General features: G+C 49.7%; 1 protein-coding gene across 1 annotated transcript; it reads right to left on the reverse strand.

Annotated features, from left to right (window-relative positions):
• Nucleotides 1-1,625: 1,625 nt before the first annotated feature.
• On the reverse strand, nucleotides 1,626-2,694 carry LOC127335839 (ethylene-responsive transcription factor ERF024-like). Its single transcript, XM_051362574.2, has one exon. The coding sequence runs from the start codon at nucleotides 2,632-2,634 to the stop codon at nucleotides 1,783-1,785; it is 852 nt and encodes a 283-aa protein (XP_051218534.1). The 5' UTR covers nucleotides 2,635-2,694; the 3' UTR covers nucleotides 1,626-1,782.
• Between the last annotated feature and the right edge of the window lie 11,727 nt (nucleotides 2,695-14,421).

Consider the following 14,421-nt stretch of genomic DNA (forward strand, 5'->3'; position numbering starts at 1 on the left):
GGTATCACATCAATCACAATAAGGTATATACCCTACACAAGATACTCGAGCAAGCACACATCACACATAAACCAAGCATTAAGCAGGGCTGAGCTCGATCCATCAGCGTGGTTACACCAACATTCTGTTGAGTGCTAACTAACCGATTAGGTGTGCGTCATTGGCCGGTCCAAATCCTCGCAAGTATCACAGACGCCAGGAGAGCAATTGCTCCGCCAACGTTGGACCTCTCTCGCTCGCCCGGCCGGTACCACCCCAGCTACCAGTACGTCTACGCCCCACCGGAGCCGCCGGCCGGTCGGACTGCGACAAGACGCCCGCGGCATTGGATCCTCCAGCTCCAACGAATTAGCCACCCGATCTGGTTAATTAGTGCCGCTGATCGGTCACGCGTCGTCAATTGGACACAATCAGCCAGCTACGGCTCGCATGCGTCGATCGCTAGCTGCGGTATGCGGTATGCGGCATATGCAGTTCATGATCGGCTGGCCATGTGTAGGGCATGTGAGCCGGTCGTCTCAGCCTCTCCGGCCACGTCTACGTGTAAAATTAAGATCTTTGATTTGCATGGAGTATACTAATTTTATGGCATGATTGGTTAACTAATGAATTCGTATGGGATCGAGCCGGTAATTGGCGTGCTCGTACTCTGTACCTAACCTCGTGGCTATTGGCTCGGTGTTTCTCTAACCTTTTGCTACTGCTCCGTATGAGCGGAAGGAGACAAGAGAATATTGCGCTCAGAGTTGGAACTTTCTCTGGTCCTTCCCTCCTTCGTTTTGTTCTCTTCTCTCTCTCAGCTTCTCATTTCTTCCCATCGCCGGACTCCGGCGGATGAACCTGATTATTGTAACCTAGGATAACGTGGGGCTCCTACCAAACCGATCAAGATATGACTACAGCTAATTAAGTACCACGTCTCCTGGTTAAATATATAAGCTGCAGGTAAAGAAAGGTCCAGTTGTAACTCCAGACTGCTTCTTTTCTCCAGCTTCTGAAGATCCTTTCACAATGACAGCGTACCAGCACTGCAACAGCTACCGAGGTCAAAACTCTGCGAGCGAAATCGCTCCGGCGAGAATTCGTAGGAAATGCGTGGTGCTAGAGAGCGAGGTGGTAACGCGCTAACAACAACGGTTCACTTACCGCGGAACTCGCCCCAAAACCATAGAGGCCTTGTTCGGTTTCAGACAGATTCATCGGGTTCGAGGTGTGTATTGAGGGGTATCAAATTCCATCTAAATCAAAATCCTCTCTAATACTCTTTAAAACACTTCGATCCACTTGAGAAGGGGGTCAACCGTACCGAACAAGGCCGGGGAAAAATAAACCATGGCTCATTCTTACTTCTGCATTAGCTAACTTTGAAGCTCCGGAGAGCCTGCTCATTGTTTTGCCGGACCATAAAGTGACACCCAAACGGCTGGCTGGCCAGTGGCCACCGCGCGTCAATGTCGACGAAAACGTTTGCTGGTCGCATCAAATTGATTGATTATACAGCTACCAGTATTAGAACAGCAGCCCGCCACACATTGGCCTGTCAACACCCTTGTACTCCCGGCCAACTTGTATGTAGCACTATTCAGCAAGAGCACCCTTTCTTTTTGAGGGAAGGACACCAATCATCATGGTTACTAAATTTGTATCTTTTGTTGATAATGACAAAGAAAGCACACACAAAGTTCCATAAGCACAAGGGTAATAATCTTTCCAATACTAGTACTACCACCTTACTATACTACCAGGGCAGTTCATTAAGCCCGGAACGGTAAGAAAAGCGAGCTACTCGGACCACAGGAGCGGCTCGCTGAGTCCGACGCAGCACCCGCCGTCGTACTCCTCCGCCGCCAGCGCCAGCGGCCACATCGGCGACCACAGCAGCCCGTCCCTGAGGTCCAGGAGGAGGTCGGGAAGGTCGAACAGCGCATTGTCATCGCCGCTGCCGCTCAGCGCGGGCGCCGCTTCCGCAGGGCATGCCGCGGATTCCGATTCCGACGGCAGCGACTCCGCGGCGACGGGGGAGCACGGAGGCGTCTCGGCCTGCTCACACTGCACGGAGGCGGTGAGCGCGGCCTTGGCGGCGGCGGCCTGGATGTCGGCGGGCGACGTGGAGTCCGGGCGTGGCAGCTCGTGGGCGCTGTCGGGGAAGTTGAGGTGCGCGTTGCGGCCCTTGATGGCGAGCGCGGCCGCGTCGTGCGCGCGAGCAGCCATCTCGGCCGTGGGGAAGGTGCCCAGCCAGATGCGCGATTTCTTGCGCGGCTCGCGGATCTCGGACACCCACTTGCCCCAGCTCCGGCGCCGCACGCCGCGGTACGACGGGTGCTTGAACCCGCTCCGAGACACGGGCGCCGCCTTGCCGCCCGGGGCGTCCTGGTCGTCCTCGGTGGTGCAGCAGCTGCTCTCCTCACCTAGCTGCAGGGCGCCATTGCTGGCCACGGCCACTTCCGGTTCCTGATCCGCCGGAGAAGCGGCTCTCTTGCGCTTCTTTGCTTGCTTGGGCTTTGATGATGAGTTCTTGGGAAGCTCCTGCCCGCTGCTGGCCAGGGAGGAGAAGGACGCCGATGAGGAGAGTGTCGAAGATGAGACGGAGGAGGAAGAAGTGGTGGGTGCGTGGCTTGCGTCTGCAGCCTCCATGGCTTGTTAGGTAGAGCTGTCACTAGGTGGACTAGAAGAAGGAGCTGCCGGGGGAGTAGCGAGTGCCTTCGGCTATATATAGGGCCAGCTTGCTTCTTGGCTTGGCCGTGGGACCATTTTGTGTTATCATTTCTTTATCAAGGTTTATACGATATGAATTTTAAAAATGTGGGAAACAAAGTGTTGATGGGACATGCATGAGAGCAAGTGTTTTCTCCTTTCAAGGTGTAGACACCAAAACTTAGACAAAGTTCTATACATGGGGGTTTGCTCCGGTACAACCCCTTCCCCAAACTCAGTAATATAAACGGTGGAGATTAAATCGTACCTCTTCATAACTGAGGTGTTTAGTTGATTTGTAAATAAGATCTAACCCTACTAAAACGTGTATTACAAATATGGCTCTTCTACCTACGTATATCACCACAAACATAGGACAGGATTTCCACGACGCTACCTTGACGACGGACACCGTGCAACTTTTTCTTTCCGGTGAATGCAGAGTTCATGAAAAGGAACGGATCGTCTGCAGCGAGGAGCGTGACGAGCGCTAACACGATGGGAGTTGACGGCGACAGCGCACGCGCCACCGGCTTGCCAATTGCGGCAGCCCTCCCTCACCGCGGTGGAGCGTCCTGGGCATTGGTAGCCGGCATCCCGTGTTGCTCTCGCCGGTGGTAAGTGATGCACCAGCAGGTGGTGGCCGGCACGAGCTCTGGTGTCTGCAAGTAGAGGGGGCGAAGCCGGTAATTGTGAGCAGAGAGCCGGTGGGGACCTCGATCTGTACAAAGTGAAAGATGACGAAGCCTCTGTCGCTGAGTATTGTCCGGCAATGAAGATGACGACGTAGTCGAGCGACTCTCCGCTGTCCAAAAATGGCCTCCGGCCGTCCGGTGATTATACTACATAGCCAAGCTAGCTAGCTACTCAATCAACTACTGTCTTTACTCTTTCGTTGCTTTGTAGCTAGCACACACACGAATGCAGCGCACTTGAATCGATCAACTGGTAGGTTTCGTTGTCATTCTCCAGGATAAACTCGACCCACGCCGTGAGTAAAGATTTGGGGCTCACGCAAATAATTAGGTAATTAAGGGCTAAAGAGAATATTTACCTTCATTAAGTTTGGAGGGGAGGGGGTTGTACCGGAGCAAACCCCCTATACATGTGTATGTGGTGGTCTTAGATTGAGTATGTACTCAACCGTATTGTATTACTTTTGTTGGTTAATTATGTGCATTGAGGTGAACTCTTGCGTTTGTATCACTGGATGCACGATGAGATCACTAAAGCTTTCATTATCCAAAGAATAAAGCCATGTTGGCAATCAACATGTTTATATACTTCAAGGTTCAAAAAAAAAAATACTCATAATAAAACGCCACTGTAAGACGACGACTAATGAGGACAGGGTCGTGCCTAAAAGTTGGCATTCTATTCACTTTTGAAAAAAAAAATAAACATAATTCACATAGGTACATGTACACTAAATTGTGTAGTGGAATGTGCTGTTAAATTTAATTAATATTGACTAGTTCTCAAAAAAAATTGATATTGACTATTAGAACATTAAGTGTCCTTGGCTCCCGAGCTCCACTGACCCTTTCTTTTTTTATCAAAAAAAACATGTTTATAAGTTTAAAAATTCTGAACATAGTTCAATGATGTTACCTACAAGCATGCAAAGTCGCAGCGCAAAATTCTTTGTAAAAATGACAAAATCTGGTAAGCTAGAGATTTGATAATATACATACTCAGATCCACATGTTTGACTTTTTGTGTAGCTCGGAATATGAAGTATTTGAAATTGATATTTCGCATATTTGTGAAATAAATCGTGGGCTACATCCATATATGTTTTTTCAAATTATTTTGAAACTTGTAAATATATTTTTTGATTTTTTTTAAAAAAAACAACAAGATCGTAGTGCCCTGGGAGCCAAAAATCTCTCTCTTTTTTTGTGAGAAAAGGAGATGATATTAAAACGGCCAAATTACAGAAAGGTTCACACACAAAAAGAAATTACAACCAAGCCCTCTGCAACCCGACTACTCCGGCACCGACTTGTAATAAAATGTGTAAATGTTGATGCAAGGCCGTGGAACATTTGGCCATGCCGCGAAGCTATGTGAGTGCTTTCGGCACATGTATAGTGTACACATGGTCGTCATTTTCTTGAGGGAGCAGGTGTACTTTTTTTTTGAAACGGGGTGTACATGTTCTTTTATTATATTACATTATACTGTTATACGTATGCATGCATGTTGGATACTCCTACGGTCCTACACCGGCAGCTCCCTGGCTAAGTCAGTCTTTTTCTTTCGGTGGGGGTAAAGTTGGAGAGGAACTCAGTAGGTCCAACAGTTTATTACGGGCCGATTTATTACAAAACTAGACCCCCCCCTGCCTTAGAAATTTTGCCGATGGACATTCCCTTGAACTAGCGTAGGCACGTCACAAGTCAGTCTTGTTCTGAAGCTTAAGAACTTGTGTCTTCTTCTGGAGAAAATGCTCCTAGATTTCAGTTGGAGTAAGTTGGGGACAAACTCATATAAGTTAGTCTTTGTAGTCAACTTAATTATCAGTAAACCAATTTTATGTGGAATTCATTTTTGACACAGAAAAATATTGTGTGTAGTAACACCCTTGTGAAATTCTCGTATATATATATGAATCACAAAGCAAATCTAACGGTCATAAAGCCAACCTAAAACTATACCCGATCGACCCAAAACTGGTAAAAAAAGAATCTTATAAGGAAGTCAGTAGGTCCAACAATTTATTACTCATCGATTTATTATATTGATAGATCCCTCTGCCTTAGAATTCTGGCCGATGGCCGTTACCTTCGGCAAGTCAAGTCATTCTCTTCTGAACCTTCAGAAACTCTGTCTTCTTCCGGAGAAATACTGCTAGATCTAGTGGTTCCAAATAAACTAGTAGTACTGCAGCTTCAGACGGACTAATTAACACGAGGAGTTTGTTTCCGGCCATTGAAATCGCAAGTCAAGTGGTTCCTCAAGTGGCGCTGCATAAGAAACGGTTGATCGATTCGGCGGCACGATGTGGCCTGTAGGGCGGCATACGTCTGTCAGGCAGCCGTCGTCATATTGTCATGGTACCAAACCTCAGGTCGGACGTCGACCTGGGCAAATCTCAACGAACATTTGGCCGAAGCCGGTGGCGCGCGACTTCCGCGCGCGATTGAACGAAGAAGTAAAAAATTGTCTTCGTCTTGCCATATTGACTTCCACGAGTTACCGCTAGCTAAACCCTCTCGTATATCCATCCAATTTTCAGTTCCGTTACCACAAACGAAGAAATGGAGAGAACGGTGGAAGGAAGGACGATGTTAGGCCATGGCGCACACACGTACCATGGCGGCGAGATTTCAGCTCTGATTGTTTCCGGTCGCGGCCATGTCTCTCTCCACGGCTCCATCCCATTAAACCCTCAAAGTTGGACCGTACGTACGGTCCAATTACTCCGGCGAACCATGGTGTGGATCGGCAAAGATCCAGATAACCAGGGCAGGCCGCCTTGGATCTCCAGGTAGTACATCGTCCTTGCCAATCGATTGAACGGAGTGGGGATTAAATGCCGTCAATTGTAGTAGCACTAGCAAGGAGCCTGCGGCGAGATTAACTCGATCGTTTCCATGTACGCTTTCGCTCCGATCGATCGACTCCGATGCTTGGAACACGATCGATCGACGAACATGGCGCCCGGAAGCGTAGGAGCCGGGCCCCGGCGCTCGATCGTGCGCTTCCCGCGCAGATGTTGGTTTCAGAAGGTTCAGAGAGCTAAGCTACAGTTGTTTATCAATTCAGCACAAGAGTAGCAATGTGGATCAGAGACAAGGAGGGCCTGGATCGAGATGGAACGTCGAGCCGTGTTGTTAAGGCAATCTAGTCGTCTCGTTAAGCGGCAGCACTGTCCGTCGTGAAGCGGGCTAATCCTGGACGGCTGGACCTTTGACCTACGGAATGCGGCAGCAAGGGAAAAATGTGCGGGCTTCCCCACTAGCTAGCTACTAGCTAGCTGTGCGAGAAGCCGATCGAGAACCCCACGTGAGACGCCCACGACCCACGGCGAGAGAGGTCAGTCAGTCCAGTAGTAGATCGCAAGCATCGGCCGACCACTGAACTTGCCGTGCCTGCGTGCAATCATTCTTACTGTAGCACATGAACCATGTTCACGCCCAAAAAAAAAGCTCATGAACCACGTAGTCCCTGCGCCCTGGGGCTTCAACTTCGCTTTGATTCGTGATCCGATCGGCAATCTCGACCGTCCGATCTGTAGCCTCACGTACAGCTATGGTGCTGATGGTGGTGTACTATGCTCCGTCAGTTGGCTAGCTGAACTACGAGCCTACCCGAGCTTACTTGGCTCAACCAAAGGTAATGCCTTAATCCCAAGTAAAAGGCACCGTCAGGCGGGTTTACTCCTGTTTGTACATAACGCCCTATCCATCTTTATACCGGCAGATCGATCGAGAATACGTAGCCTGCCTGGGTACAGGTACTGTCACAGCGCGCATTACTTGTAAGTTATGATGGACCTCCTCTGCCGTTTTCTCTACCGCGCGTACGCATGCACATCTTACCATACTTCCCAGTTCCCAGTACTATAGCGGAGCACAATTACACGGAAGATTCTACCCTTTCACCTTTCTACTCCGTCAAGGTTGCAATAAACTCTTCGTCAAGGCAACCTACTAACCTAGAGAGTGCAGTACTTGCATTTAACTATCCGCCGGGTTATAGGGGCATCTCCATCGACCGGACCTCCACAGACATCGCGTGTTTATTTGGTCCGCACGGACAGAAGAACGGGGAAAAGCTAGTTCAGCGGTCCAACACAAACGGATTAACCTGGCAACAGCGATCTATTCGTCGCCTAAATTTGGACTCAGGGCATCTCCAACGATCCGACGTAAACGGTCACTTCGCGTTAGTACATGTTTGGTCTTCCGCGCGCTACTAATGGCTCTAGTGCTGCTTCGTTTTTTCACGCCGCGTTTGCCCCGCACGCCAGTGTGGCCGCGGGCGGCCCTTGCGCTTGAAGGCGGTGCCCAACCCTTTTAAGATGAGCATTATGGCTACTGTGAGACCACCCCTTGCGTGCAACCAACCTCCATCGCCATGGGTAAGGGCTGGTTGTTCTGCAATACGAAGAATGATTCTGGCGCCATAAGGAAAAGACCCCGCGCACCCGCCGGTACCTTCCTGCGGAGCTCGCGCATCGGCTCTTCGAGGAGAATCGGCCAGTCCCTTGGCCGTGTGCAGGCCGACCGGGCGGCGGATGGTACCTCAACTCACGCCGTGTCCCGGTGCTTCCATTGCTGCACGATGGACGCATATTCTTCGCCGCTGCTTCATCCTACCGCCAGATCTGCACGAAGATCCGACATTCGCCCTCAACTCGTGCAACTGGTCTACCTTCGGGACCTGGGAGTTGAACCCCCGCCTCCATGCGGGTTAACTCGGAGACCTTGACTTCTTCAACCGGGAGCGCGGCGTCGGCCTCGACGATAACTGTAAGGGTATTATACCCTTATCCATTATTTTGGTAACAATGACACCGTGCTAGTGTATTTGGACTAATACATGGCTACAAGATGATTCCCAGGTATTAGCCAAAGAGGTATAAAGGTGTATCAATGGAACAAGAAGGCAATGGGAGACCCCCCCACTTCGACGAAAAATCAACAGGATTTTCCTGAGCCTGGCCGGTCACTGGCCCGGTCGGACCGGTCCCAGCACAGGCCAGCCCGGTCTGTACCGGCTCCAGCGCTTGTGCCATCCGGGCAGGATCCAGTAAAGGGGGGCGAGCTCTCCGGTCTCCGCCCGGTCGCCAGCCCGGTTTGGACCGGCCCATCCGGTCCCTGGCCCGGTCGGACCGGGTTCCAGACAACTGCCCCGGCGCCAACCGGACTTTGCGCTGTGCCATCCGGGCGCATTCCGATGCTCAGAAGCTCGTCCGGTCAAGTTCCGGTCCCTGCTCCGGTTGAAACCGGCCGGCCCGGTCGGACCGGCCTGTGCGCCGGCCAGCCCGGCGCCAAATCCGGTCAACCGGATTCCTCGAAGAAAAGCTGATGTGGCAAGTTGACCAACGGCCATTTTTCGAAGAACACTATAAATAGGCCTTCTCCTACCTCTGAACAGTTAGGCACTACACTACAAGCTGTTCTTGAGCTCTCTCTCTCTTACTCCATAGCTAGAAACACCAAAAGCCTCAGATCTACTTCCTCCTCCACCCAAACTCAAATCCCTCCGGGGAATCATTAGAGGAGGACCCGATCTACTGTTCTACTAAGCCAAATCTCATTCCCCCTTGTGTTTATCGAGAAGCTTGCTTCCTAGGGTTCCTTGGAAACCCTAGGTGGGCAAGAGGAGTCCGGAAGCATCCGGGCTGTGGATTTGCTCCGGGCAAGATTGTGAAGGTTTGGAGGCTACCTCAAAGTCTACCAAAAGTTAGTGAGCTATTCCTTCGTGGGATAGGCTCCGGAGAATAGGGTGAGCCTTCGTGGCGTGGGGAATCCTTTGTGGGACCTCCACCCCTCCAAACGTGACGTACCTTGTTGCAAAGCAAGGGAACATGGGAATACATCCTCGTCTCCACGTGCTATCGGTTATCTCTAACCGAACTCCTTACTTGTGATTTAACTGCCTGTGAGAGCCTTCGTGCTCGAGTTAGTTGTATCCTCATATAGGTTGCTTCACCTAGTTTGCATTAGGCTCATCTTTATATTCCGCAGAGCCTAATATTGCAAAGAAAGAATTAAAACTTGTAGAAACCTATTCAACCCCCCTCTAGGTTTACCATCTCTATACTTTCAATAACAAGTAGGACGAAGTCGTAGTCCTCGATGCCGCGGAGAAGGGGGAACTCCAACCCCTGAACCTCACGGAGTAAGAGGCCATGGAGGTGGCCATCGGCCATAGCGAGATCGGCGAGCTCGCTCAGTAGGATGGCGCCGCTACCACCACCTCCTCGTGCGCCGCGCGATGGGCCGCCGCCCCTCCGGTCGTAGCGAGCCTGCATGGTGGCGGCGATCTGCTATTGGCGAATCGTATCACGATGGATGGTCTCGAATGACGCGAGGAGAACCCATATCTCATCGCTCACGTCCACCCCCTTGACGTCACCAAAGTCGTCTAGGCCACGCACTACAGGAATGGGAGGCTACGCCGAGGGCCAGGCTATACGCCGACGGCCAAAAGTCAGGGTCGTCGGCGTATGGCCCGGCCAGGCCAGCCTGCCCTTTCGACACTCGGCGTAGCGTGGACGTCGGCGTAGCGAGATCTACGCCGAGGGCAGCCCTCGGCATATCTTTGGCCCTAGGCGTAGACAGGGCTATGCCGACGGCCACCCTCGGCGTAGGCCATTTTTCAAATTTGTCTGATTTTGTAAAAATCATAACTAATTCATATGATGTCAGAAAAATGCGTATGAGGTATCAAAATGTTCAGAAAACATCCTCTATTCGTTTATGTCAAAATCATGCATATTTGAATCATGTACAGTACCATGTTAACATAGAAACAATTCAATCACTTTCTTATATGTCATCAGGTTCCCGTTTTAGCCAGATGGCAATTTAAACGAAGTTAAAAAATCTCGCGGAGCCGCATGTCATCATTTTATGTGTCCTAGTAACCACTCCAAAAGATGGAATTGGGATACGGCAATTATTTCGAAAAACCCTTCACAAATAGGGCTATCACGTCCGGAGTTCTATGGCTTTTAGGGCAAATGAGTAGGAAACGGCCTGTGACACCGCATAGTTTGTCCGAACGAGGCCATATTTGGCACGTGCGTGGTCCCTGGGATGGGAAGAAAGGCACCGGGAGCGGATTTCCAATCCGACCCATGGGCGATGGTTTTTTCATTTTCGGGGTGCCAAAACGTGTTTTTTTTTTTGAAGCAGCTACATGTGGCGCATTTTAGTATTGCGCGAGACCTCCGCGTAGTGGTAAGACACCACCTTCGCACCACATATCACATGCCATATGTGCGCGCTAGCTATCTCGGATTCCATGCGGCTTCCTGCGGTGGCCGCCGAATCCGCTGGAAAGTGACCGGATTTGAACTAGGGCTATACTTTTCGTCGCTCAATAAATTCCGGAAAAATGTATTTAGGTCTATGACATATCACTTTATATGCGAAGTTTTTTCTGTTTAGCGTGATGGTAAACGGGTGCACCAGCGTGCCCAATACGGCCATACCGCATCTCCGTGGGGTCCGTTTTGGCCAAATGGCAATTTAAACGAAGTCAGAAAATCCCGCGGAGCCGCATGTCGTCATTTTATGTGTCCTAGTAACCACTCCAAAATTTGGAATTAGGATACGACAATTATTTTGGAAAAACCCTTCACAAACAGGGCTATCACGTCTGGAATTCTATGGCTTTTAGGGCAAATGAGTAGGAAACTGCCCGTGACACCGCATAGTTTGTCCGAACGAGTCCATATTTGGCATGTACGTGGTCCCTGGGATGGGAAGAAAGGCTCCGGGAGCGGATTTCCAATCCGACCCATGGGCGATAGTTTTTTTCATTTTCGAGGTGCCAAAACGGGTTTTTTTGAAGCAGCTACATGGGCCGCATTTTAGTATTGCGCGAGACCTCCGCGTAGTGGTAGGACACCTCCTCTGCACCATATATCACATGCCATATGTACGTGCTATCTATCTGGGAATCCCTGCGGCTTCCTGCGGTGTCCCGCCGAATCCATTGAAGCCGACGGATTTGGACTAGGGATACACTTTCCATCGCTCAATAAATTCCGCAAAAAATGTTTTTAGGTCTATAACACATCACTTTATGTGCTAATTTTTGTCCGTTTAGCGTGTTGGCGAACGGTGCACCAGCCCGGCTGATACGACCACTTCGCATCTCCCGAGGGGGCCGTTTTGGCCACATGGAAAATTGGGCGTCATATTTGGATTCCTCCAATTTTTAGGTTCAAATGATGATATGGATTTTATATTTAGATTCCTCTTTTTTCTGATCAATTTAGACATATTATTTGAGGAATTTCGATTTTCCGATTTAAAGATATTAAATTTTCCATATTAAATAGAAAAAGACCAAAAAATAAAATCATTTTATTGTTATTTGAATTCAATATTATTATTACTTATATATTCATTGTTGTCTACTTAAGTAATTGTTTGGGATTCAAAAATAAAGAGGTGTGCATCACGGTTCAAGGGTTAATAGGGTTTATTATCAGCAAGAGGGGTCAATTCTGTACCGGCTCCAGCGCTTGTGCCATCCGGGCAGGATCCAGTAAAGGGGGGCGAGCTCTCCGGTCTCCGCCCGGTCGCCAGCCCGGTTTGGACCGGCCCATCCGGTCCCTGGCCCGGTCGGACCGGGTTCCAGACCGGCTGCCCCGGCGCCAACCGGACTTTGCGCATGTGCCATCCGGGCGCATTCCAGTAAGCTCAGAAGCTCGTCCGGTCAAGTTCCGGTCCCTGCTCCGGTTGAAACCGGCCGGCCCGGTCGCCAGCCCGGTCGGACCGGCCTGTGCGCCGGCTAGCCCGGCGCCAAATCCGGTCAACCGGATTCCTCGAAGAAAAGCTGATGTGGCAAGTTGACCAACGGCCATTTTTCGAAGAACACTATAAATAGGCCTTCTCCTACCTCTGAAAAGTTAGGCACTACACTACAAGTTGTTCTTGAGCTCTCTCTCTCTTACTCCATTGCTAGAAACACCAAAAGCCTCAGATCTACTTCCTCCTCCACCCAAACTCAAATCCCTCCGGGGAATCATTAGAGGAGGACCCGATCTACTGTTCTACCAAGCCAAATCTCATTCCCCCTTGTATTCATCGAGAAGCTTGCTTCCTAGGGTTCCTTGGAAACCCTAGGTGGGCAAGAGGAGTCCGGAAGCATCTGGGCTGTGGATTTGCTCCGGGCAAGATTGTGAAGGTTTGGAGGCTACCTCAAAGTCTACCACAAGTGAGTGAGCTATTCCTTCGTGGGATAGGCTCCAGAGAATAGGGTGAGCCTTCGTGGCGTGGGGAATCCTTCGTGGGACCTCCACCCCTCCAAACGTGACGTACCTTGTTGCAAAGCAAGGGAACACGGGAATACATCCTCGTCTCCGCGTGCTATCGGTTATCTCTAACCGAACTCCTTACTTGTGATTTAACTGCCTGTGAGAGCCTTCGTGCTCGAGTTAGTTGTATCCTCATATAGGTTGCTTCACCTAGTTTGCATTAGGCTCATCTTTATATTCCGCAAAGCCTAATATTGCAAAGAAAGAATTAAAACTTGTAGAAACCTATTCACCCCCCCCTTTAGGTTTACCATCTCTATACTTTCAATTGGTATCAGAGCCTGGACTCTTATTAAGGGCTTCACCGCCTTAAGAGTGAGATGGATAAACTATTCGAGGGTCTAGATGAAGACTCTAACCTTTCGGTTAAAGAGATGAAATCTAGATTCTTGGCATATGATGCCGAGAAGAAGAAAAAGGAGGATGACCTACAAAGCCAAATGGCAGAGATGTCTACCATGCTTAAGAACTTGACTAGTGGGACTCCTAGTGCGACTTCGGCCTCTCTAGGGAGTTTCCATGAAGTTAACCATGACTATCCCAAAAACACTTCACCCATGCCTCATATAAACCATAGTGGGAATGTTTCCCATTTTGATGGAACTCACTTTCCTTTTTGGAAATCTGCTATGGAATCTCATATTCGCAGCTGTAGTGTGGAGTTATGGGAGATCATTGTTCATGGATACCGGAAGCCACATGATCCGGTTCGGTTGACCTCCACCGAATTCTACAACCGTCAACTCAATGCCTCCGCACGTGACAAGATTAGAAGTGGCATCAACCGCAAGCTCCTTGATCAAGTCAACGACATAGAGTCCGCTAAAGAGTTGTGGGATCGAATCGTAGTACTCCAAGAGGGAACCGATTTGATCCAATCAGCTCTTTATGAGACCGCAAAGCAAGAGGCCCACCAGTTCATGATTCGAGAAGGAGAATCCGTGGCCGATGCCTATGCAAGACTTGGTGCTCTCAGAGTAAGGGTCAAGGGACTTGGAGTTGAGAAGTACAATGATGGCTTCGAGATGAATGAAGCATTCATAAAGTCCAAGGTCATTGCTATGATTGCCGTCAAGCAACAAGACACCAACCTTGCACTCAACTTGCAAATCATGACCAAGAGTGCGGATTTGAACTCCGATGATCTAGTCTCCTATGTGGTCGCCAATGAAAACATGGCCAAGGCGGGGAAAAGGCTCATGGCAATGAACCGTGTTGATGAAGCCTCACACAACCATGAAGCGTCACACAACCTTGCTCTCAAAGCTAGAGGTGAGCATGGAAGAGAAGAAGACTACGAAATTAAAGAAGATGAAGAGATGACTTCAACTAGTGACATTGCTACCGACTTTGCTTTCTTTACCAAGAAGTACAAGGGAAAGCTTCCAATGCTCTTCAATGACAAGAATAAGAAGAGAACTTGCTACAACTGTGATGAAGATAGCCACTTTGCAAATGAGTGCCCTTATGAGAAAAGGATAGACAAGCCAAAGTTCATCAAAGGGGTCAAGCCAAGATTGAAGCCAAACCCTATCAACGATCGATACAAGAAGAACAAGGGAAGAGCCTTTGTTGGGGCCGAGTACTTGTCCGACGAAGAAGAGGAAGATGAGGAGGAAGAAGCCGGAGTGGCTGGTTTGGCTTTTGCTAAGCCCGGGTCACTCTTCACATATGACTACTCCAAGGATTACTCCACGGAGAATGATGTTGGTTCTTCC

The sequence above is a fragment of the Lolium perenne genome, chromosome 2 (assembly GCF_019359855.2).
Source record: "Lolium perenne isolate Kyuss_39 chromosome 2, Kyuss_2.0, whole genome shotgun sequence".
NCBI lineage: Eukaryota > Viridiplantae > Streptophyta > Magnoliopsida > Poales > Poaceae > Lolium > Lolium perenne.

Coding starts and splice junctions, on each gene's coding strand:
- LOC127335839 (XM_051362574.2), bottom strand. CDS start 2,634: ATGGAGGCTGCAGACGCAAGCCACGCACCCACCACTTCTTCCTCCTCC.